General features: G+C 56.7%; 2 protein-coding genes across 5 annotated transcripts in view; one reads left to right on the top strand and one right to left on the bottom strand.

Moving 5' to 3' along the window:
- LOC138061813 (coiled-coil domain-containing protein 81-like) overlaps positions 1-17,734 on the top strand; it is a 95,777-nt gene that overhangs the window by 17,680 nt on the left and 60,363 nt on the right. The gene's annotated exons all lie outside the window — the stretch shown is intronic.
- LOC138061814 (coiled-coil domain-containing protein 81-like) overlaps positions 4,653-17,734 on the bottom strand; it is a 28,162-nt gene continuing 15,080 nt past the window's right edge. The window contains exons 4-13 of the mRNA XM_068915837.1: positions 12,054-12,115; positions 11,349-11,496; positions 10,263-10,519; positions 9,734-9,819; positions 8,587-8,657; positions 8,365-8,482; positions 8,052-8,152; positions 7,509-7,626; positions 5,407-5,481; positions 4,653-4,769 (exon numbers count right to left, since the gene is read on the bottom strand). Of these exons, the coding sequence (XP_068771938.1) occupies positions 4,724-4,769; positions 5,407-5,481; positions 7,509-7,626; positions 8,052-8,152; positions 8,365-8,482; positions 8,587-8,657; positions 9,734-9,819; positions 10,263-10,519; positions 11,349-11,496; positions 12,054-12,080 (1,047 nt within the window). The 5' untranslated portion in view covers positions 12,081-12,115 and the 3' untranslated portion in view covers positions 4,653-4,723. The remainder of the gene's footprint in view (positions 4,770-5,406; positions 5,482-7,508; positions 7,627-8,051; positions 8,153-8,364; positions 8,483-8,586; positions 8,658-9,733; positions 9,820-10,262; positions 10,520-11,348; positions 11,497-12,053; positions 12,116-17,734) is intronic.

Here is a 17,734-nt window from a genome sequence, read left to right as displayed (position 1 = left end):
GCGCACTGTGAGCAAGGTGGCAAGGAGCTCCTGGATGTGCTGTGGTGGAGCCCGGCCAGGGAAGGATGACTCTGGTGGCCCTTGGCCACAGCTTTCCTTTTCCCTTTGAACTTTAGGCGAGGAGTGGCGAGGGTCTGTCTCGATGCAGGCCGAATGCTGAGTAAGTGCAAGGGCTCGGGGAGGGAACGACAGCATGAGGGCGATGCTCTGAGTGAGGCTAAGCAAGAGGAGCTATGACCCACTGCAATTGACACCCCACCCGCCGCAACACGTCCCTGATAACTTCCTTTTCCTGGAGGATACATTTCCTCTGAAAGCCAGGTTGGGGCTGGAGGCTATAGCCTCGGAGACCTTTTGATTACTTCCTCCTCTCTACAAAATATGTGTGCGTGTGTGTGTGTGTGTGTGTGTGTGTGTGTGTGTGTGTGTGGCTTTTTTTTTTTTTTCCCGTGGACGATGAAGGTCTGCAAGGCCTGGGCAGTGGGACAACTTCCAGAAGCCCTTTGGAAAGGCCAAGGGGCTGCTGAAGGGAACTGCTGCCTCCCTTTTGGCCCCCCAAGCATGCAGCCGGCTCCTGGAGTGCCATAGCCTGGTGCTGAAAAAGGAGATTGAGCACGCATCAGCGAGGGCCCGTGAGAGCTGCGCCAGGGCCCTCAGGGTGAGGGAGGAGGAGGAAGGGGAGGCGCATGCTGCGAGGGCACTCTAGAGAAAGCTGTGTTGCTAACAAACAGCAGTGGGTTGACCTGTGGAGGCAGAAGGAGGCCCGACGGGATGGAGTCAGGGTGGCGCCAGAGTGTAGTGGGTTAGAGGGGAACGTGGCAAAAGAGTGCTGTCCCAGGGGGTGTCAGCAAGAGGTGGAAGAGAAGGCAGTCGGGGAAGGCGGTCTTTGTGGGCATGTGAAAATTGCCCACTCATTGGAGTGATCTGCAAGAGAGGAGAAGAGACTAGCACAGCCATGCCTAGGGAGCCTTGCTGAAATGCCTGCTCCATATGAGGTCTCAGGGCTCAGGAGAGAATTGTGTGGTATCTCAGCCTTGCTAGCTGTGCACTCCTTGTCTCTTTGTGGCTGGTTTTTCTCTTGGAGGGGGGGGAATTGGTGCCCTTCTGAGGGCCAAGCCATCGCCAGGCTCCATGACTTCTCCTGACGCGCATCTCCCTTGTTTTCTCGGCAGCTTGCAGAAGAAGTTTTCTCTCGGTGCTCTAGAAGCCCCGTCTTCTACCCCAGAGTCTACCACCTGAAAGCCTACGTTCTCCCAGCGCTGGGTAATGAAGAGGAGAGCCTGCTGTGCCTCAAGCAGGGCCTCCAAGTCTGTGAAGACTCTGGCAACCTCCTGGAGAAGACTTGGCTGGAGATGAGCAGTGAAAGTGGGTCGTGTGTGCCTTGGAGTTGCTTCCTGGGCCGAGGTTCAGCATGCCGTAGCAGAAGGTGGGCCAGATGGGACGTACTGCAGTGGGTACATGTGGGGAAAGGCCCCAGAGAGCTTCAAAGGCATGAGCCCTGCGTGAGCTGGCAGGTGCTCTTAGCTCTGCTGAACAGGAGGGCAGTGGCAGCTGCGCTATATCTCTCTGAGGCAGGGCGGGACTGACCCCTGTGGAAGCAGTAGGCCCTGCAGCCTTTCCTTCCCAGCATCTCTGCTTGGCTGAGGCGTGGTGAAGTTTAGTCTTTCCCTCTCCCTTGAGCCTGCTCACATTGAATTCCCACGTGTAAGTGCTTCTCCTCTGGCTGGTATGCTTCCAAAGAGATGAGTGAGGAGTGAGGCACTTCACTCCTAAGAGAGAAGCAGCAACATGCTTTAAAGAGGTAAGGCAGTGATTTAACAAAGTTCAGTCATCAGCAAGACAGTGATTTAACAAGGGTCGATGGCAAGGTTCCCTCGGTTATTTACTGCGTGGAGGACTGGCTCAGATAAAAGTGTCAAGGAGACCCTCCCGTTGAGTCACGAGGTTCAGAATGAAGCCCCTGGCTGTCCAGACTGCTTCTCAGAGGAGTCTAGGTGCGGCTGGATCCAGCCTTAGTCCCCGACTTGGTCAACGGTTTGTGCCTAAGGATTATGTGCACAGTCAATCAGAGAGGCAACTTAGCAAAGCTGGCAAAGTTTCAGCCCGCTATTAGTCACTGACCGAGGATCTGTTGCATATTTGCATACTAGGCGGATTTTAGTTGGTGCATGCGCAGCCACTGCCCATGTGCTGTGTATGGAGAGGTCAGGCTGGGGGGTTGGGGAGGAAGAGTGCATGAAGGAGGGGGAGGAGCCCGCTGTGACAGCTGGGCTCAATAGGTATTTCTATAAAAATGCCTCCTTTTCACAGCTTTCTGTAGACAGACATCTGGGACCTTTCTCAAAGTAGTAAGCTGCTCCCTAGTGGCCTGAGAAACTCCTGTGTGGCCAAGCTGCCCTTGCTGGCTCTGAGTGCAGGAGGCGAGTGTAACTCAGGGCCTCGTCCATCAGCAAAGTCACTCCAGAGGTGGGAATGGGTGGGGGGGAGCCTCTTCCTGCAGGAGGTCTCAGAAAAGACATGTCCGAAGATGAGAGCTCGAACCTGAGTTCCTCTTTTTTTTCCAAGCGTGGGGTGACACTGAGAGCCTCCAGGTAGTCTGCCATAGAAGAAGGAGCTCGAGGTGTCTTCTGTGGTCCCCTCGGAGAGCTTCAAGGGCAGGGACTGTGCTGCTGTGGCGGAGGTAGTAGTGTCGAGTGTGAGACATCAGAGCAGCTCTCTGCGCTCCTGCCTTAGGTATCAGCACTTAAAACCACCAGTGAATTCCCGCTAGCAGTCAGTAGGCATAGCAGCGCGGGAGTTCCCCCTGCCCCATGGTACTGGACGCATTTTGTTGCCCTTCGCCTTCTCTTTCCCCTCTAATATCTTCACTAATGACCTGGATGATGGGCTTGAAGGCATCCTCAGCAAGTTTGCAGGTGACACAAAACTGAGAGGCGTTGCTGACATACCAGGAGGCTGGGCTGCCATTCGGAGGCCCCTTGGCAGACTGGAGAAATGCACCAAGAAGAACCTCATGACGTTCAACAAAGGGAAGTGCAAAGTGCTCTGGCTGGGCAGGAATAGTCCCCTCGACCAGTACAGGCAGGGGGCTGACCTGCTGTCTGGACACAGTCCTGGGCAACCTGCTCTAGGAGACCCTAGTTGAGCCGGGGGGGTTGGACCAGGTGATGTACCTCCAACCTCAGCTAGTCTACGCTAGTCTTGTGCTATCCTCCCTAACCTGCCAGCGATGTGAGTCAAGGTGGATTTCCCTCTACCCTTTGCTGGGCGGAGGGGAGGAGTGGGCTTTACTCTGCCTTGCAGGTAGCTGTGATTAGCACCGAGGGAGCACTGCAGGCAGCCTGGGGTTTTTTTCCGGCTGCTCCCATTTCCTCGCCAGAGGGCAGTGCCTGCTGGAGCCGACTGCAGGCGGTTTTGTCCTCCCACCGCTTTTGCTGCAGTCATTTCTAATGGAAAGTGGCTCTGCTTGTTGGGATGGTTCCGAGTTCAGTGCAGTGGGCGTGCTGCAGGCCTGCTCTACAGCTGTGCCAGGCTGAAGGCAGAGCTGAAGCGAGAGCTCTGTTCCCAGCTGCTTGGCCTGGGCAGCTCGGGGCACGTGCAGGAGTGATGCCGGAGCGCAAAGAGCTAGAAACGGAGGTGAATAATGGCTGGAAATGGAGTTGAGAGAGGCCAGGCAGCAGGTGTCAGCAGTGTGGAGGATCAGCCTGTGCCAAGGAGGGTGAGAGGCCAAGCCTTGCCCAGGCAGCTGACCAGTAAAGCACCCCTCACCCACGCCCAGCTGCCTCACCCTCTCTGCAAGCATATGGAGGCCGAGCTAAGCTGCGTGCTACTCACAGCTACCTATTGCATGGCTTGCCCAAGAGGCGACTCCTTTGTCCTTTGGGTGTGGACCCTGCTTGCAGAGTCTTTGCAGGAGGGAGAAGCTGCCCAGGAAAGATACCCAGAGGTAACTGGGCTGCAGAGCCCATCATGCTGCCCTTGGGCCCATGGCAGCAGGGTTGTGGTGTGGGCTCAGAGTGCACACCTCCCCGGGCTGCCCACCGGGAGCCCCAGGGCCTTTGCTGCAGAGCTGCTGGCCAGTCAGTCCCCTCCACTCTTGGGGCAGCTCGTAGAGAAGTCGTCTAGCAGGGCTGGGAAATAGATGGTTCTTCTTCCAGCTTAGGAGACATCCCACCCTTCCTCCTGCCCCCCTCCCATATAAGAGCAGTCTGGACACAAGGGCAAAAGCCCTCCCAGCAGCGGCAGGGTGTGGAAGTCCCAGGTGACCCCGTTGCAAGTGAGAGGCAACCTGTGGTGTCCCGAGGGACCGGCCCCGGCAGTGCAGGCGGAGGGCCCCTGACATTGCACAAGTTCAGGTGCTGCACAAGCAGGGCAGGGCACAGGGCTATGCCTCCCTGCCCACACCCTACGCGACCTGCAGGGTGCATGTGCCCACAGTGGGGTCTGTGCAAACCCTGCAGTGTGTGTACACCCTGTGGTGTGTACATGCATATGCCACGCGGCATGTGCTGTTGATGTGCACATGACGTGCACATGTGGGCCATATATGCATGCCATGTCCTGTAGATGCACGCTGTGGTAGGGAGGCACGCAGTGTGGTGTGCGTGCACGTTATTCCCTTCTGTCCCTAAAAATCACTCTGGCATCTCTCACAGGCTTCAGAGCAGCACCTGCCTTTTTATTCCCTGCAGAGGCTGGTCTCCCCTTCACACAGCAGCAGTTGCTACTGATTTCCCCTCCGGGGCTGCAAGGGCCTCTTCTCGCTGGTGCTAGGGAGGCCAAAGGAGAGGTATTCAGTGTTAGGTGTAGGCACGTCCCCTTGGGTGTCAGGGTGCCTGGTTCACGGCCAAGCTCAAACGTGCCCTGTCTCAGCGGTGGTGGTGCCAGTGACAGCCCCGGTGTCCCCAGGGCTGCTGGTCGGGGAAGGCAGGGCAACGCAGGCAGGAAAAGCCCCAGACCTGCTCAGACAAAAGCACCAGAGCAGCTGCTCCTCGCTGTGAGCCTTGCAGGGGTTTTGCTCTCCCCTGTTCTTTGGCTCCTGCCACCAGGCTTTAGCCACCTCTAGCCGACGGTGGCTCTGCCTTGCTGGCAGGGACTTGTGACTGCAGCGGCAGGGACAAGGTCACTCTCAGCCCTGCTGAGACCCTTTGTGCCCAGCCCAGCCCAGCCCTGCACCCCCACAGTCCCATCTGCACCCCCAGTCCTCAGCTCTGGCCAAGCCCAAAGCAGTCGCTTGGGGCTCTGGAGGGGAACTCGCAGTCAAGGGCTAATGTGGGGCATTCCCTGGCCAGGAGAAATCAGAGGATGTCCTATGCAGCCCCATGGCTCTGGGCCGGGATCTTTGACCCGCTCCTGGATCCCCGGCGTTAAGCTGCGCCTGTCCACGCTGGGGCTCTGCACACTTACTGCTGCAGGGAGAGCTGTGCCGGTTTACGCTTTGGCTCCTTTCCCCATGCCTTCCAGTGGAGCTCGGTGTCTCCTCTGTTGCACAAGGGAGAAAAGTGTGTGTAGTAGCTTGAGGTGCCACTGAAGGAAGTATCCCTCCCTGCACAGCATGCAAGGCACCCGGGCACTCTGCAGCCTTTCTCAGCATACTCAGTCCTCGCCTGCTCTTCCCGAGCACGGGAACCAGAAAGGCTTCATCCTTCAGCCACTGAAGCCCAGGAAGATGGCATTACCTCTCATGTCGGGGGGTGGGCAGCGTGCCCTGAGGCATCGGTTAAAAATGAGCAGAGCTCGTGTCCCACCTCAAAGGGCAGGCACCCTGGCCGGGGGGTGTCCTGGAGCTCGAGGCAGGCGTCAGGACCATGTGCCCGCAGCACAGCAGATTGCTCTTTGGGTCCCATAGTTTTCACTGACAAAGTCTCCCATCATGGGAATGAGCAGGTGAGCTGCAAAGACAAGTCACCTGCCCCACGCCTGGGAGGCAGGCCTGGTGCTCTGCCCACTCGGCCCTTTCTTGCCTCTCCAGCTCTTCCCACCATGCTGCCTGGAGGCGTCGTTCCTCCTGCTGCATGCAGAGGAGGCAGACTTTCTGGAGGGCAGAGACAGGCAAAGCAGGCAGCAGGAATTGCAGCCGCTGGCAGTTTTCCTGCCCCTTGCCCTCAGCCTTGCTCACAGCAATAGCCTGGGCCTAATGCCAGCCCTGAAAAGCCCTCCTGCTATGACCAAGGCCCTAGAAAGCACCAGTCTCTTTTCTCTCCCGGGAAAGCCTAACTTTTCCCCTTTCCAGGGGCAGCAGCCCGGAGACAGTGGTGTGAGGAGGGACTCAAGAGTAACTTGTGTCTTCTGCAGCAAGATCCACAAGAAGCCACGGAATGTGCAGGTCAACACCTAGCAAGGGCTCTTGGGGGAAGCTGTATCCACAGGGCGCCACATTTCCACAGTGCCCTAGGACACAGTGGTGACATGGAGCCAGATCACGTACCTGCCCTGTGGTGCGATACCCTTTGCAAACAGGGCTTTCCGCTTTGTGGCTGCCTTGCTGAGCTGTTTTGCTCTTATCTTTTTTTGAGGCTCTCCCCTCAGTTGCTGGTAGCACCCTAAGATTACAGAGCAGGCAGAGTCTGTAGCAGCACAGCATGAGTGTGCTCTGCCCCCTGTGCTCTCAAGCTGGGCAGAAGGTGGTTCTGCAGCAGCAGGTGGTTCTGCAGCAGATGTGGGTGTGTGAGCTTTGATACATCTCACTGCCACAAGGAGCAGAGCACAGCGCTGCCCCAGCCCCATTCCCCACACGCCTCACCTCTCGGGGGGCTGCATGCCCAGGCCTTGCTGAGCCACGCTGGTGTCCGTTCTGAGCCCAGGTAACTTCACGGGCAAAAGCCTCCTTTGAGCTAGGAGGTGCTTCTCAGCAGGACTCCCTGCAGGTGTGACATGAGACAACTCTTCAGAAGAGCCTCTTTGAGGCAGCTCAGGCAAGAAGCACTTGCAGAGCTGCTCCGTCCTGGTAGGAAACAGTCTGTGGCAGTAATTCTGATTCCCTTGGAGTCCTGTTTCCCCGCAAGACTCACATCCTTTCTGAGAGTGCTGGAAGGAAAGAGCCCTTGGCTTTCCCAAGGACAGGCAGCAAGCAGCGCCACAGGAGGGGCACTTTCCTATCCCAAGCATCACAGAGTAACTTTGCCTTTAATTCCCTGGCAATAAGAACCCAGGGGAAACCTACAAGCCTGTCTCAGGACTCATCCATTACTATACCTCCTTTCTCACTCTCCTTCGGCATGCCTCCTTTGAGCTGTTGTTGCTGGAGAGCCTTGAAGGGGGCCTCAGTGGCCAAGTGTGCTCGTGCAAGTTCACATCTGGAAACAAGAACACCACCAAAAAAGAAGATGACACGAGCATCTCAAAAAGCCTTGCCGCCCACTTGCCCTCCAGCAAGACAGTGCCCACCCGTGGGACACACGTGAAGAGCGTTTCGGAGCTAATGCAGGCAATGTACTCAATGCAAACATCGAAATGGCAGAAAGACCAGAGCACAGCACTGCCCCAGCCCCATTCTCCACACGCCTCACCTCTCGGGGGGCTGCATGCCCAGGCCTTGCTGACCAATACTGGTGTCTTCTTGCAATCCAGGTAACTTCATGGGCGAAAGCCTTCTTCGAGCAAGGAGGCGCTTCTCAGCAGGACTCCCTGCAGGTGTGACATGAGACAGCTCTTCACAAGAGCCTCTTTGTGGCAGCTCAGGCAAGAAGCACTTGCAGGGCTGCTCTGTCCTGGTAGGAAACAGTCTGTGGCAGTAATTCTGATTCCCTTGGAGTCCTGTTTCCTAGGAAGACTCACATCCTTTCTGAGAGTGCTGGAAGGAAAGAGCCCTTGGCACTACAGGCGAGGGAATGGAGTGCAGTGGGGCAGTGTCCTTCAGCAGATCAGCTGCAGCTTGGAGCACCAGGCTGCCATTACGAGCCCCTGAAGGGTAACGGCTGGCACCAAACAGAGCCACAGGAGGGATGGTTTCCTGTCCCAGGCTTCACTTTGTGACTTTGCCTTTAATTCCCTGGCAGTAAGGATGCAGGAGGAACCTGCAAGCCTGTGCCAGGAATCCTCCACTACTTTACCTTCTTGCTTTCTCTCTCTAGCCAGGTCTTCTCCCAGCTTGTCCTCTGTAGCCGACTGCAGATTTCCTCTCATGCTGGATAAGAGGGGGCTAAAATCTTCCCTGGGAAGAAGATGAACAAGAACATGGAGCTGACAACAAAGTCGCACAAGGACCTGCTGTACACTTGCTGTCCAGCCAGGAAACACCAGCCTTTGGGAGAGGCGTTAAGAGCCCTTCAGAGCTAATGCAGACAGCGTGTGCAACGGAAACCTCTGCCTCCCACAAGGACGGGACCCTCCCGTTGCCCTCCTCCACTTCCCCAAGAGCCTCACTTGTCAAGAGGCTTCTTTCTGCTGCCCTGCTGCCCTTTTCCTTCCTTGGCCCCTTTGGCCTGGCCTGGAGAACGCCTCTTTCGACGGTGGTCAGGCTGCTGCGGAGCACTCCCTGTAACTGTGCACCAAGAAACCTCGTCAGAACAGCATGCTTGGGAACGCTCCGGCAAGAGGGTGTGCAGACCTGCTCGGTCCTGCCTTGGGAGCTGCACGGTCCTTTACCTTCTCTCTGCTTGGATCCCTCGGGGCCAGGCTCTTTGGCTTTTCCCCCAGGCCCTGGCTTAATCTCAAACCTAGAAACAAGAAGACCCCAGCTGTGAGAAAGGACTCCACGTGGCCTTTGCCGCTTGCGCGGAGCATGCAGGCTCAGAGAGGGATGAGAGTCCTGCACGGTCTCTACATTTCCAGAGCAGAAGGTGCAGACGCTTCAACACCGTGGAGGCCCATTTCAGGCAAGCACATGACACAGCCAAGAGCTCCTGCCTCGACAGGCCGAGCAGTTGCCAGGGGCTGGTCCCAATGCTTTGCTCGCCTTCCCAGGAGCAAGGGTATGCTAACACAAGTCCTCCTGGCTGCCACTTCTGACGCTCTCTCCTCTCGCCTCCACAGAGCCCACGGAGAGCAGAGTACTCTCCTTTGCTCCAGTGTGCCCAGATCCATCCATGTGTGAATTCACATCTTGCCCTCCAGCTCGCTGGCACACCCTCCCAGATTCACGCTGTAGTGCTTGTAAAGAGGCCGCTCTGTACCCTTGGGTCGTCAGGGGATGTGCTGCTCAGCAGTGCGCAGGACACTGTGCCAGGACCGAGCTCTGCAGAGCCCTGCTAGACACAGCCTCCCACTGGGCCAAGAAGTCCCTCCTCTTCCTCTCCGCCTTGCTCCCAGAAGGTGGCCTTTAGGACACCTTTCCTTCCCTGGAGTCTCCCAACAGACAGGGCAATGCCCCACACGGGACCTGCATAGGTCAGGTCTTGGACCCACCACTGCAGAGAGGCTGTGGCCACGCCCAGGACAACACACAGCCAAAAGCAGACACAGTCTTGACTTCACAGCTTTTTGCCATGTCTTGCCAAAGACAGGGAATGAGGAGGTGAAGCTTGATGAGAAAGGATGCCGACATTCCTCTCTCGGTCCAGTCTATGCTGCGAGTGTAAAACCCCAGCACTCTTCCACGTTAATTCAGGGGAAGCCTCTCCGAGGCCAAAAGAAGAAAGAGCAAGCAAGGAGTTGGCTGGGAGCCCTTCCGTTGGACCAGCTAGTCTTGAACGAGCTCACGAGCGGGCAAGCTCTGGCAATGCAGCACCACCAAGCAGGAGCTGAGAAGCTGCTCGCTTGCTCAGCCACGGGCTACACAAGCAAACATACTCACGTTGGCAGCACACGGATCCCCCCAGGACGCACAGGAAACGCAGCAGCGTCTTTGCCTGATAACACCCAATATTGTGTGCTTGGGTTCTGCAAAAAGGACAGAGACACGGGAGGTGAGGCCAAGGAAGGGATCGCATTACTCACAAAGGCCACAAAGCTTTCTGAGGGTGAGAGAGGCTGCCTCAAGGAAACTCTGCCCCAGGGATGTCTTTCACAAACAGGAGCCCTGCATTGCAACGGAGAGAAGCTGCACAGCTGTGCAGGAAACTAGCCTCTTTCCCCAGGCCTTTGGGAACAGGATGCTAGGCTGCAAAGAGCTTGGGCTTCACCGCAGACAGCTCTTCCCAGCTTCTGCTACGCTGCCGAGAGCACCAAAGGCAAAGAGCAAGGAGCTCTACAGGGAGCTTGCATTGCTCTAGGTCACCTCTCTCCCAAGTGCTCCGCAGCAGGTCGAGAGACATCACCTTGAGAGTCCTCTGAGAGGAGCTTGGAAGGACTCTCGGGAGCCCGGGAGACAAATCTCAACTTACAGAGAGGAGACATTTCAATACAATTCCAGGGCCATCCACGGCAAGGAGAAACTCCTTGGAATATCTCATTGTGAGGCTCTTGTTTCGGCTCATCAGAAGACCGATGCCCTTGAAAACAAGGTCGTAATCCTCTCCGAGTCCCGCGCCCCAGCTGAACAGCACCACAATGTCATTCACGCACTCCTTCACTAGCTTCTCGGGAAGGGCCGTCGCTGATGACAGCAGAGCATAGTCCAGGGGGACAATTTCAAGATCATCTAGGAAACAGCAAAAGAGGAAGCCAGTTGGGTAGGGAGCAGCTGAAATACAGCTGGGGACAAGGGGAGACGTGGCCAGCTCCCATGGCCACGGGGAGGCTGCTGGGCCCACGCTACATGCGTAGAAGACTGCACAGCAGCCCTCAGGGTTAGTCTGGCCACCACCAGCCTGTCCCCACGGAGCTGACCGTCAGATGTGCCAGCTTTGGCTGACCCCGCTCACAACCCCTGCACACTCCAACGCAAGGCCTCTGTGGCACACAGCCATCAACCAAGTCAAGCTACAGCCACAGCCATGGCAGCAGGGAGCAGAAGGCCCAGGGAAATCTGGCCAGGGAGGGGCTTTGCACACACTCTTGCTCCCAGCTCGGGTGCAAGGCGCCTTACAGCTGACTTACACCCCCTTGGAACTGGCAGGAGGCTGTGAGAGCCAGCAGCAACACTGGCGTTTGCCTGCACAAGCTCTGGTGCAGTCTGCAGGGGCAGCACTGCTTTCCTCTCAGCTGGGGTAGAAACAACCGCTCCAAAACATTTCCGTCAGACTGCAGTCATCCAACATGGCCTAAGAGTGACTGGTATGGAGGCAGCTCCAAAGCAGGACAGGGGCAGACAGTCTACGTGCATGCAGTGCTAGTAAACAAAAGAATACCCCAACGCCCTCTCGAGAGGTCACTACGTGGTGGGCAACAGTTGGGCTGGGACAAGGTGAAGTTGCTCTCAGGCCCTTTGGGAGGAATTTGCGATGCCTCTCCGTCAGTTCTGCATTGCGTTCAGCTCCCACCCCAGACATGTCCCAAGGGGAAGCAACGGCTTTGCTCTGCTGCCTTACCAGGAATGTCTCTGTTGACATAGCTGAGCCCATGAGTCTGTGCAACTCTCGGAGACAGGTGAAAGCGCGGGATAATCACCTCCCTGTTCACCTCACTGCAGTGCTTCCTCAGGACATAGAAAATGCCAAGCACATCGAGGGCCACGCCCTGGCACCCAGCGAGAAAAAAGGAACAAAGTGCTTTCAGGTGGGCAAATGGACTGAGGAGTCAGCAGGGCCAGAAGATGGTGCCTTGTTCCTCAGGAGATGGTGCCTTGTTCCTCTGGAGGAACAAGGGGGCTGGAGGGGCACTTGCAAAGCTTTGGAGAAGATGCCTTTGGGAGAAGGCCAGATTTTGTCCTCTCCCTCCTCTGCACCCTCTCAATGGTATGCAAAGTAAAAGCTGAACAAACGTTCCTGAGGGAAGAGACCTTCTCGGCTACGTAAGGGCCAAGGGGTGGCCTGCAGTGGAGTCAGCCCTGCGGAGCGACCCAGGCTTTGTGTCTGGTCTTTCCTTTGCAGCAGTGAGGACTGCAAATGCCCCAGAAAGGGGTGAAGCCTCTCTTCTCCCACAGCTGCCCTGGACCCTTTGGACCAGTGGACAAAGGAGCTGCTCTGTCACACCCTTGTGCACTTTGGGGACCTTCTCTCTTCTTCCCAAGGAGGGGACGCACAGCGCCACTGTGCATGGGGCCCAGGGCTGAGATGAGCAGGATGACAACCCACCTTGTTCAGCACAATCTGCTGTAGCATGTACTCCGACACGCTCTCCCAGATTCTCACGACCTCTGAAAAGCAAGGGAAACACACATCAGGCTCTGAGCCAGCCAGCTCACCACGTTCGGCACGTTCCCAGCCAGGACAGTGACAGATGCAGGTGTAATCACGCATGCAGCAGAATAAGCACACGCAGGACGGGCTGCAGAGGCCAGGTTTTGGCTGCCTCTGGCCGCAGAGCGAGCACAGGAGAGGGCTGGAGCTCAAAGAGAGACAGCGGAAGGGTTTTGGACAAGGCCATGCCACCATCTCACATCTGCAGGGGGAGGGTGTGCCCCAGCTCCAAGCAGTGACTGGACTCCCAGAAGAGAAGCCAGGCAGAAAGTGAAAGGGAAGCGGCTGATTTCCAGCGCGGGCGTTTCAGGCGGTCTCCCAAGCCCCAAGAGCAGTGCACAACCCCTCCGCCTTCTTCGGACAGGAGTCCCCTTGCCTCCCGCTTTCAGGTGCTGGTCTCCAAGGGCAGCCCCTCTCTCTGGGGAAAGGTGGCCATGGATTTCCCCATGGCCAGAGGACAGTGCTGTGCTCCACAGCAGCCTTGGGCACCAAGAGCATCCCCAGGGGTCTCCCCACAGGGCCCAGCTCCCCCGTATTCGGTGCCTGCTTCCACAGGCTGCTCACGGCCACCTGAGCACCTCCAGCTCCTTGGCCCAGCCACGACTGCGGGTGGCCAGTGGCCCTGCGAGGCAAGCAGTGACCCTCGGTGGCTGGGACTTCTGCCTGGGGCCCCAGGAGGGCAGGGGCAGAGCCAGGCCCTGCACCCAGGAGTCCTGGGGGCCACCTCGATCCCTGATCCGCACGGGGCACTCAGGCAAGCACCCATAGCAGCCACCAGCCCTCCCCACACAACGCTGGTTTGGGAGTTGGTGTTCTACACGATCGCGCTCCTGGAAGAGCCCCTAAGGCCTCACCATCATGGCTGAGGAGCCTGAGCGCTGGCAGCTTCACAAACGGGAACCGCATGGTTGTGCCTGTAGTTCCCGCCTGGAAACTTCTCCTCCACTCTCCTCCTCCGCTGCCTCCTCCTCCTTCACACTCCAGCGCAGTGTGGGGAGGGCTGGGCACACCCTGGGCAGAGGGGAGGTGTCACTGTGAGGCGGGATGTGCCACAGTGACCTCAGACCGTGTCACAGAGCGTGTCACAGAGGGACTGCAGGGATCCCACCCCCAGACCTTGCTGGTGTGGGATCCCTACAGCAGTGAGGGCAGCTGCCCTGGGTGGTTTAGGGTGCTGCCCCCACACCACCACCCCCTGCCCAAGGGAGCTCTTTGCTAAGCCAGCAAGGATCAGCGCCAGCAGCGGCCTTCAAGTCCTCCCTCACAGGCGTCACATGGGGCATCTGAATGCTTGCGGGTTGCAAACATAGACATGGGTTCAAGGGGGTCCAACAAATGGGTACCGCGATGGTTCAGACACAGCTTCATGGCCCAGCTCCTATAACCGTAAAGTGCTGCAAATAAGGACAGTGTGTCAGAGGGGGAAAAAAAACATCATTCTCGGCTTTCCTTGCTTCTCTCACACCTTCCCTGAGCATCTGCTACAGGTCACTACTGAAGACAGGGCACTGGCTCAGGGGCACCGTCACTTGCACAAGGACGCAAGTGCCCCAAAGGGTAGAGGTCACAGGTGGGACCTACAACAGAGAAACTCTGTTTACCACAAACCTGGCCCTACTTTGGATCCCAAAAGCCCAGGCAGCACAACTTGCCTTCCGGCCTGGCAAATGCCACTTTAAGAGGAGATAACTTAAAAAAACAAATTCTGTGTCTATTTGTCTACATGACTAAGAGTTCCAGCTTGTCCTTTGATGGACAGCAGGAGAGAGAACAACCGGGAACAATGTCCTTCCTCTACATGCACACACCTACACACACACACACACACACACACAGACACTTCTTTTCTCTCACTGCACACCACCCTCCTCACCCAAGAAGCTGCGCAGGAAAGAAGGAGGCATTCCGGAGAAATGCTCTAACATGCAGAATCTCAGGACTGAGCTGGCAGCAACTGCAGGATGGTTCACAGCAGCAGCATGGCCACTCCTGCCACTTTGGGACCATCAGCCACTCTGTCCCCTCATCCAGGTCATTGATGAGTAAGTTAAACTGCATTGGAGCCAGTGTTGGGGTGCACCGCTAGTCACTGGCCTCCAGCTAAGACGCTGTGCTACTGATGACAACCTTCTGAGCTTGGCTGCTCAGCCAGTTTTCAGTCCACCTCACTGTCTGCTCAGCTAGCCTGTACTTCATCAGTTTGCTTCTGAGGATGTTAGGAGAGCCAGTGTCAAAAGCTTCCTTTTGCTGCTACTCACAATCTTATCTTTTGCAGCTACACAGTCCCATTCACAGGCTGGCTATGCTGCATACCCAGGCGTGGCATTGTCTGCTGGTGCTCTGCTAATAGCGGTCACTCTTCAGCATAGGGGGAATGGCCATCCTCAGCAAGGGAAACCGGGCTTCTCTTGTTTGGAGATGAAGACCCCTTTAAATTGGATCCATCCTTTCCTCAGGAACGTGGTTTCCTCATGCCTTTCTCTTGTTTGACTTTCAGCCACAGCAACTGGTCTGAAAAAGGAGATTATACTCTTCCCGCCCTCATTCCCAACCCAATAGCTGCTGGAGGGACGGCACCGCAGGGCACAAGCAAGCCCAGGCCGTCCCTGGAGAGCATCAATGACAACCTCCTGATACAAGTTGAGAAAGGAGCCCCTGGGGAGAGCGGCTCTGCTTGACCTTGCACTTACCAACAGTGAAGGGCTCGTTGGGGATGGGAAGGTCAAGGGCAACCTTGGCTGCAGTGACCATGAGATGGTGGATGGGGTTCAGGATACTGAGAGGAGGGAGCAGGGCAAAAAAGCAGGATCACAACCCTGCACTTGAGGAGAGCAGACTTGGGCCTCTCCAGGGACCTGCCTGGAAGAATCCCATGGTGTGACTGCAAGGTGGGAAAGGGAGGGTCGGATACTGGCGTAGAGAGACAGTCAAGGTTCACGAGGGGTTAAGCAGCATAGATTTAAGAAAGAATTTACCCTCGAATCCCATGGTGTGACTGCAAGGTGGGAAAGGGAGGGTCGGATACTGGCGTAGAGAGACAGTCAAGGTTCACGAGGGGTTAAGCAGCATAGATTTAAGAAAGAATTTACCCTCCAAACTGCGTGGGGAGCCCTGGGAACTGTGGACAAGGTGCGTACCTGCCTTTCACTCATTACCTTAATTAACAGCTGAGGAGTACAAGCAGCTACGTTGTACTACATCTATAGAGTACATTATAACATATAGGCCAGGAGTACAATGCGCTTTCCCCATAGTGCAAAATTTGACAGCCATGACGACAGTCACTGCCAGGGGTCGACCCACGCTGATTCTTTGCACTTTCCGTCATGCAGTACTTGGAGTAGGCTCATTAGCTTGTAGACGTTGGGTTTGATGCAATGATTTCCCCTCCCGACTGTCCGGGTTTAGTCAGATCAGGCACCCACACAGCACACCCTGTAGACCCCAAACCACCTGGCTGCTGGGTGGGCTGCAAGGAATCTCCTTCCGGGATTGTGAGGACCTCTATCCGCTCATACATCCGTTGGGCTATTTGGTCTCCCTGTGTACATCACAGGGCTTAGGATCCAGTGTAACGGATCGCAACCTTCACCACCTCAAGCCAATTCAAGGCAATGACCCCCTGCAATGATATCCACCCCCCTGGACAGCTACACTATTGCAGGGCACCAAGCAACCATACTACCCTTCATGTATGGCGACCGCCATCCCCATGCTCACAAGGTGACAGCTGTCTGGTTCCAGGGTTATTTCTTTGCGTGGCAATCGCAGAGCCAACCCTGAACTCCCAGGCATGGCCCGCATGGGGTGGTAGGCTTGGGGGCGCAGCCGGTGCACTCTAAGCACCTGTGGCCCCCTTGGCACATTTGAGCATATCGGGTAGAGCCATGGGGTGGGCGGTCCCTGAGGCAGGCAGCTGCCTGACAAATGTTTTTACTCCAAGCCCTGAGGGTACCAGGAGGGGACAGCTGGCACAGTTGCTCTCTGAGCAGTCTGTTCATTCGCCCCTTGCGGGTGGTGGGGTATGTGATAGGTCCAGGCTAGTCCTTGCTCTCCAGCCCAATTTTGAATGCCGTTCCCTGTTAAAGGAGTGCCCCGATCCCTTTGGATTTCCACCAGCAGCCACGTAACCCAATCACATCTTCTAACACTTTAATGGTGTGAGGCTGGGTAGCTGCAGAGCAAGAGTGGGTGTACAAGAGACCAGAGCAGGTTTCTCCAGTGGTCAGGACATATCTATGCTGCTGGCTTTCCAAGAAGGGTCCAATATAATCAACTTGCCACACCTCCCCAGGCTTTTGTCCTCTGCGGATATACCCCTTTTGGGTCCGCAACTGCTGTGGAGCTAAGCGGGTGCAATGCTGCCTGGCCCCATTTGTGCCACTGGCAGATCCCCCTCCGTGCACACTGCTGGCCGGGCAGTGGGTGCTGCTGGTCCCCGCCGCCCTCTCCAGGCTGCCCGCTGTGCTCCCCCACCCTCGAGGGCTGTGCATGCTGCTCTGGCTGAAGCTGCAGCTACTGCTCGAGCAGCTTTGTCCACCTCCGCTCGCCGTCCACCTCCCACCACGGTATGCCGGCTTGCAGCAGGTCTCGGAACATAGTGCCGCAACTCGCCCTGTCTCTGTTTCATGTTTACCTGCCTCTTTCCTGACTTCCCATCTCTGCTCACAGAGGACACCGCTGCTAGCAGAGACAGCGGCACTGCCACTTCCCCCACGGTCACCGGCCCCCGTCCCTCACCCCCCAAAACAGGGAGCACCATCGCTTCAAAAGGTTGTTTCACAGCACCTGACTTTGGACCTAAGGTTTTGCTCATGGGGATCCAATCCAGTCAACTCGGCGGAATAAATGCCAGACAACATTCCGAACTGTCACAGCTAGTTTATGCCTGCTGCAATAGTAGTCCATTGCTGAGCCAGCCATCAATGCCTGTGGCAGTCGGCCAAGTTAAACATGCTGCACCCAGCACCCAGTCCGTTAGGGAGGGGGAAACGCTTCAGTTTTGCTGCTGCGGGGTATGGAGGGTGTTGCACAGCCTAGGATCCTGGGGCAGAGCCCCCAGCCTATCAAGCTCCTCTCTAGTAAAGTAAAAGGCATCTGCCCCATCACCCCACAACCTTAACAGGCACTCAAAGAACCCTTCACAGGGCTGCTACCTGTAGCACCCTGCATATCCTGCACCTCTCATGCTTTACAATTGCAAACAGTTGTGGGCCCTTGCCAGTTGGCTGCATTTGCTCCGGTAAGCTGCTGCTCTGCCACCAGCCGGGCAGCTACCTTCCTCTCAGGCTCTGTGTCTGACTCTGAACTGTGGGCCTTGTCAGGGTCCCACATATTGCCACCCCAGGTTTCTGGATCCCCATCTGCTTTTTGCACCAGTGCCCGCACCAGCAGGGGACAGACATCTCGCCGCCCCCTCTGTCACTGCCGGCAATGTGCAATGCAGGCAGCCACAAGCAGCACATTGGTGCTCGAGCTTCTCAGCTCGATCCATGGTTGCAGTAGGCACATGGGTGCTCCAGCTTCTCAGCTTGAGCCGCGGTTGCATTTGCAACCTCCGGGGTCAGCTGGCGAGC

This window comes from Struthio camelus, chromosome 21 (assembly GCF_040807025.1).
Source record: "Struthio camelus isolate bStrCam1 chromosome 21, bStrCam1.hap1, whole genome shotgun sequence".
Lineage (NCBI taxonomy): Eukaryota > Metazoa > Chordata > Aves > Struthioniformes > Struthionidae > Struthio > Struthio camelus.
This window is presented reverse-complemented; position numbering and strand designations above follow the sequence as displayed.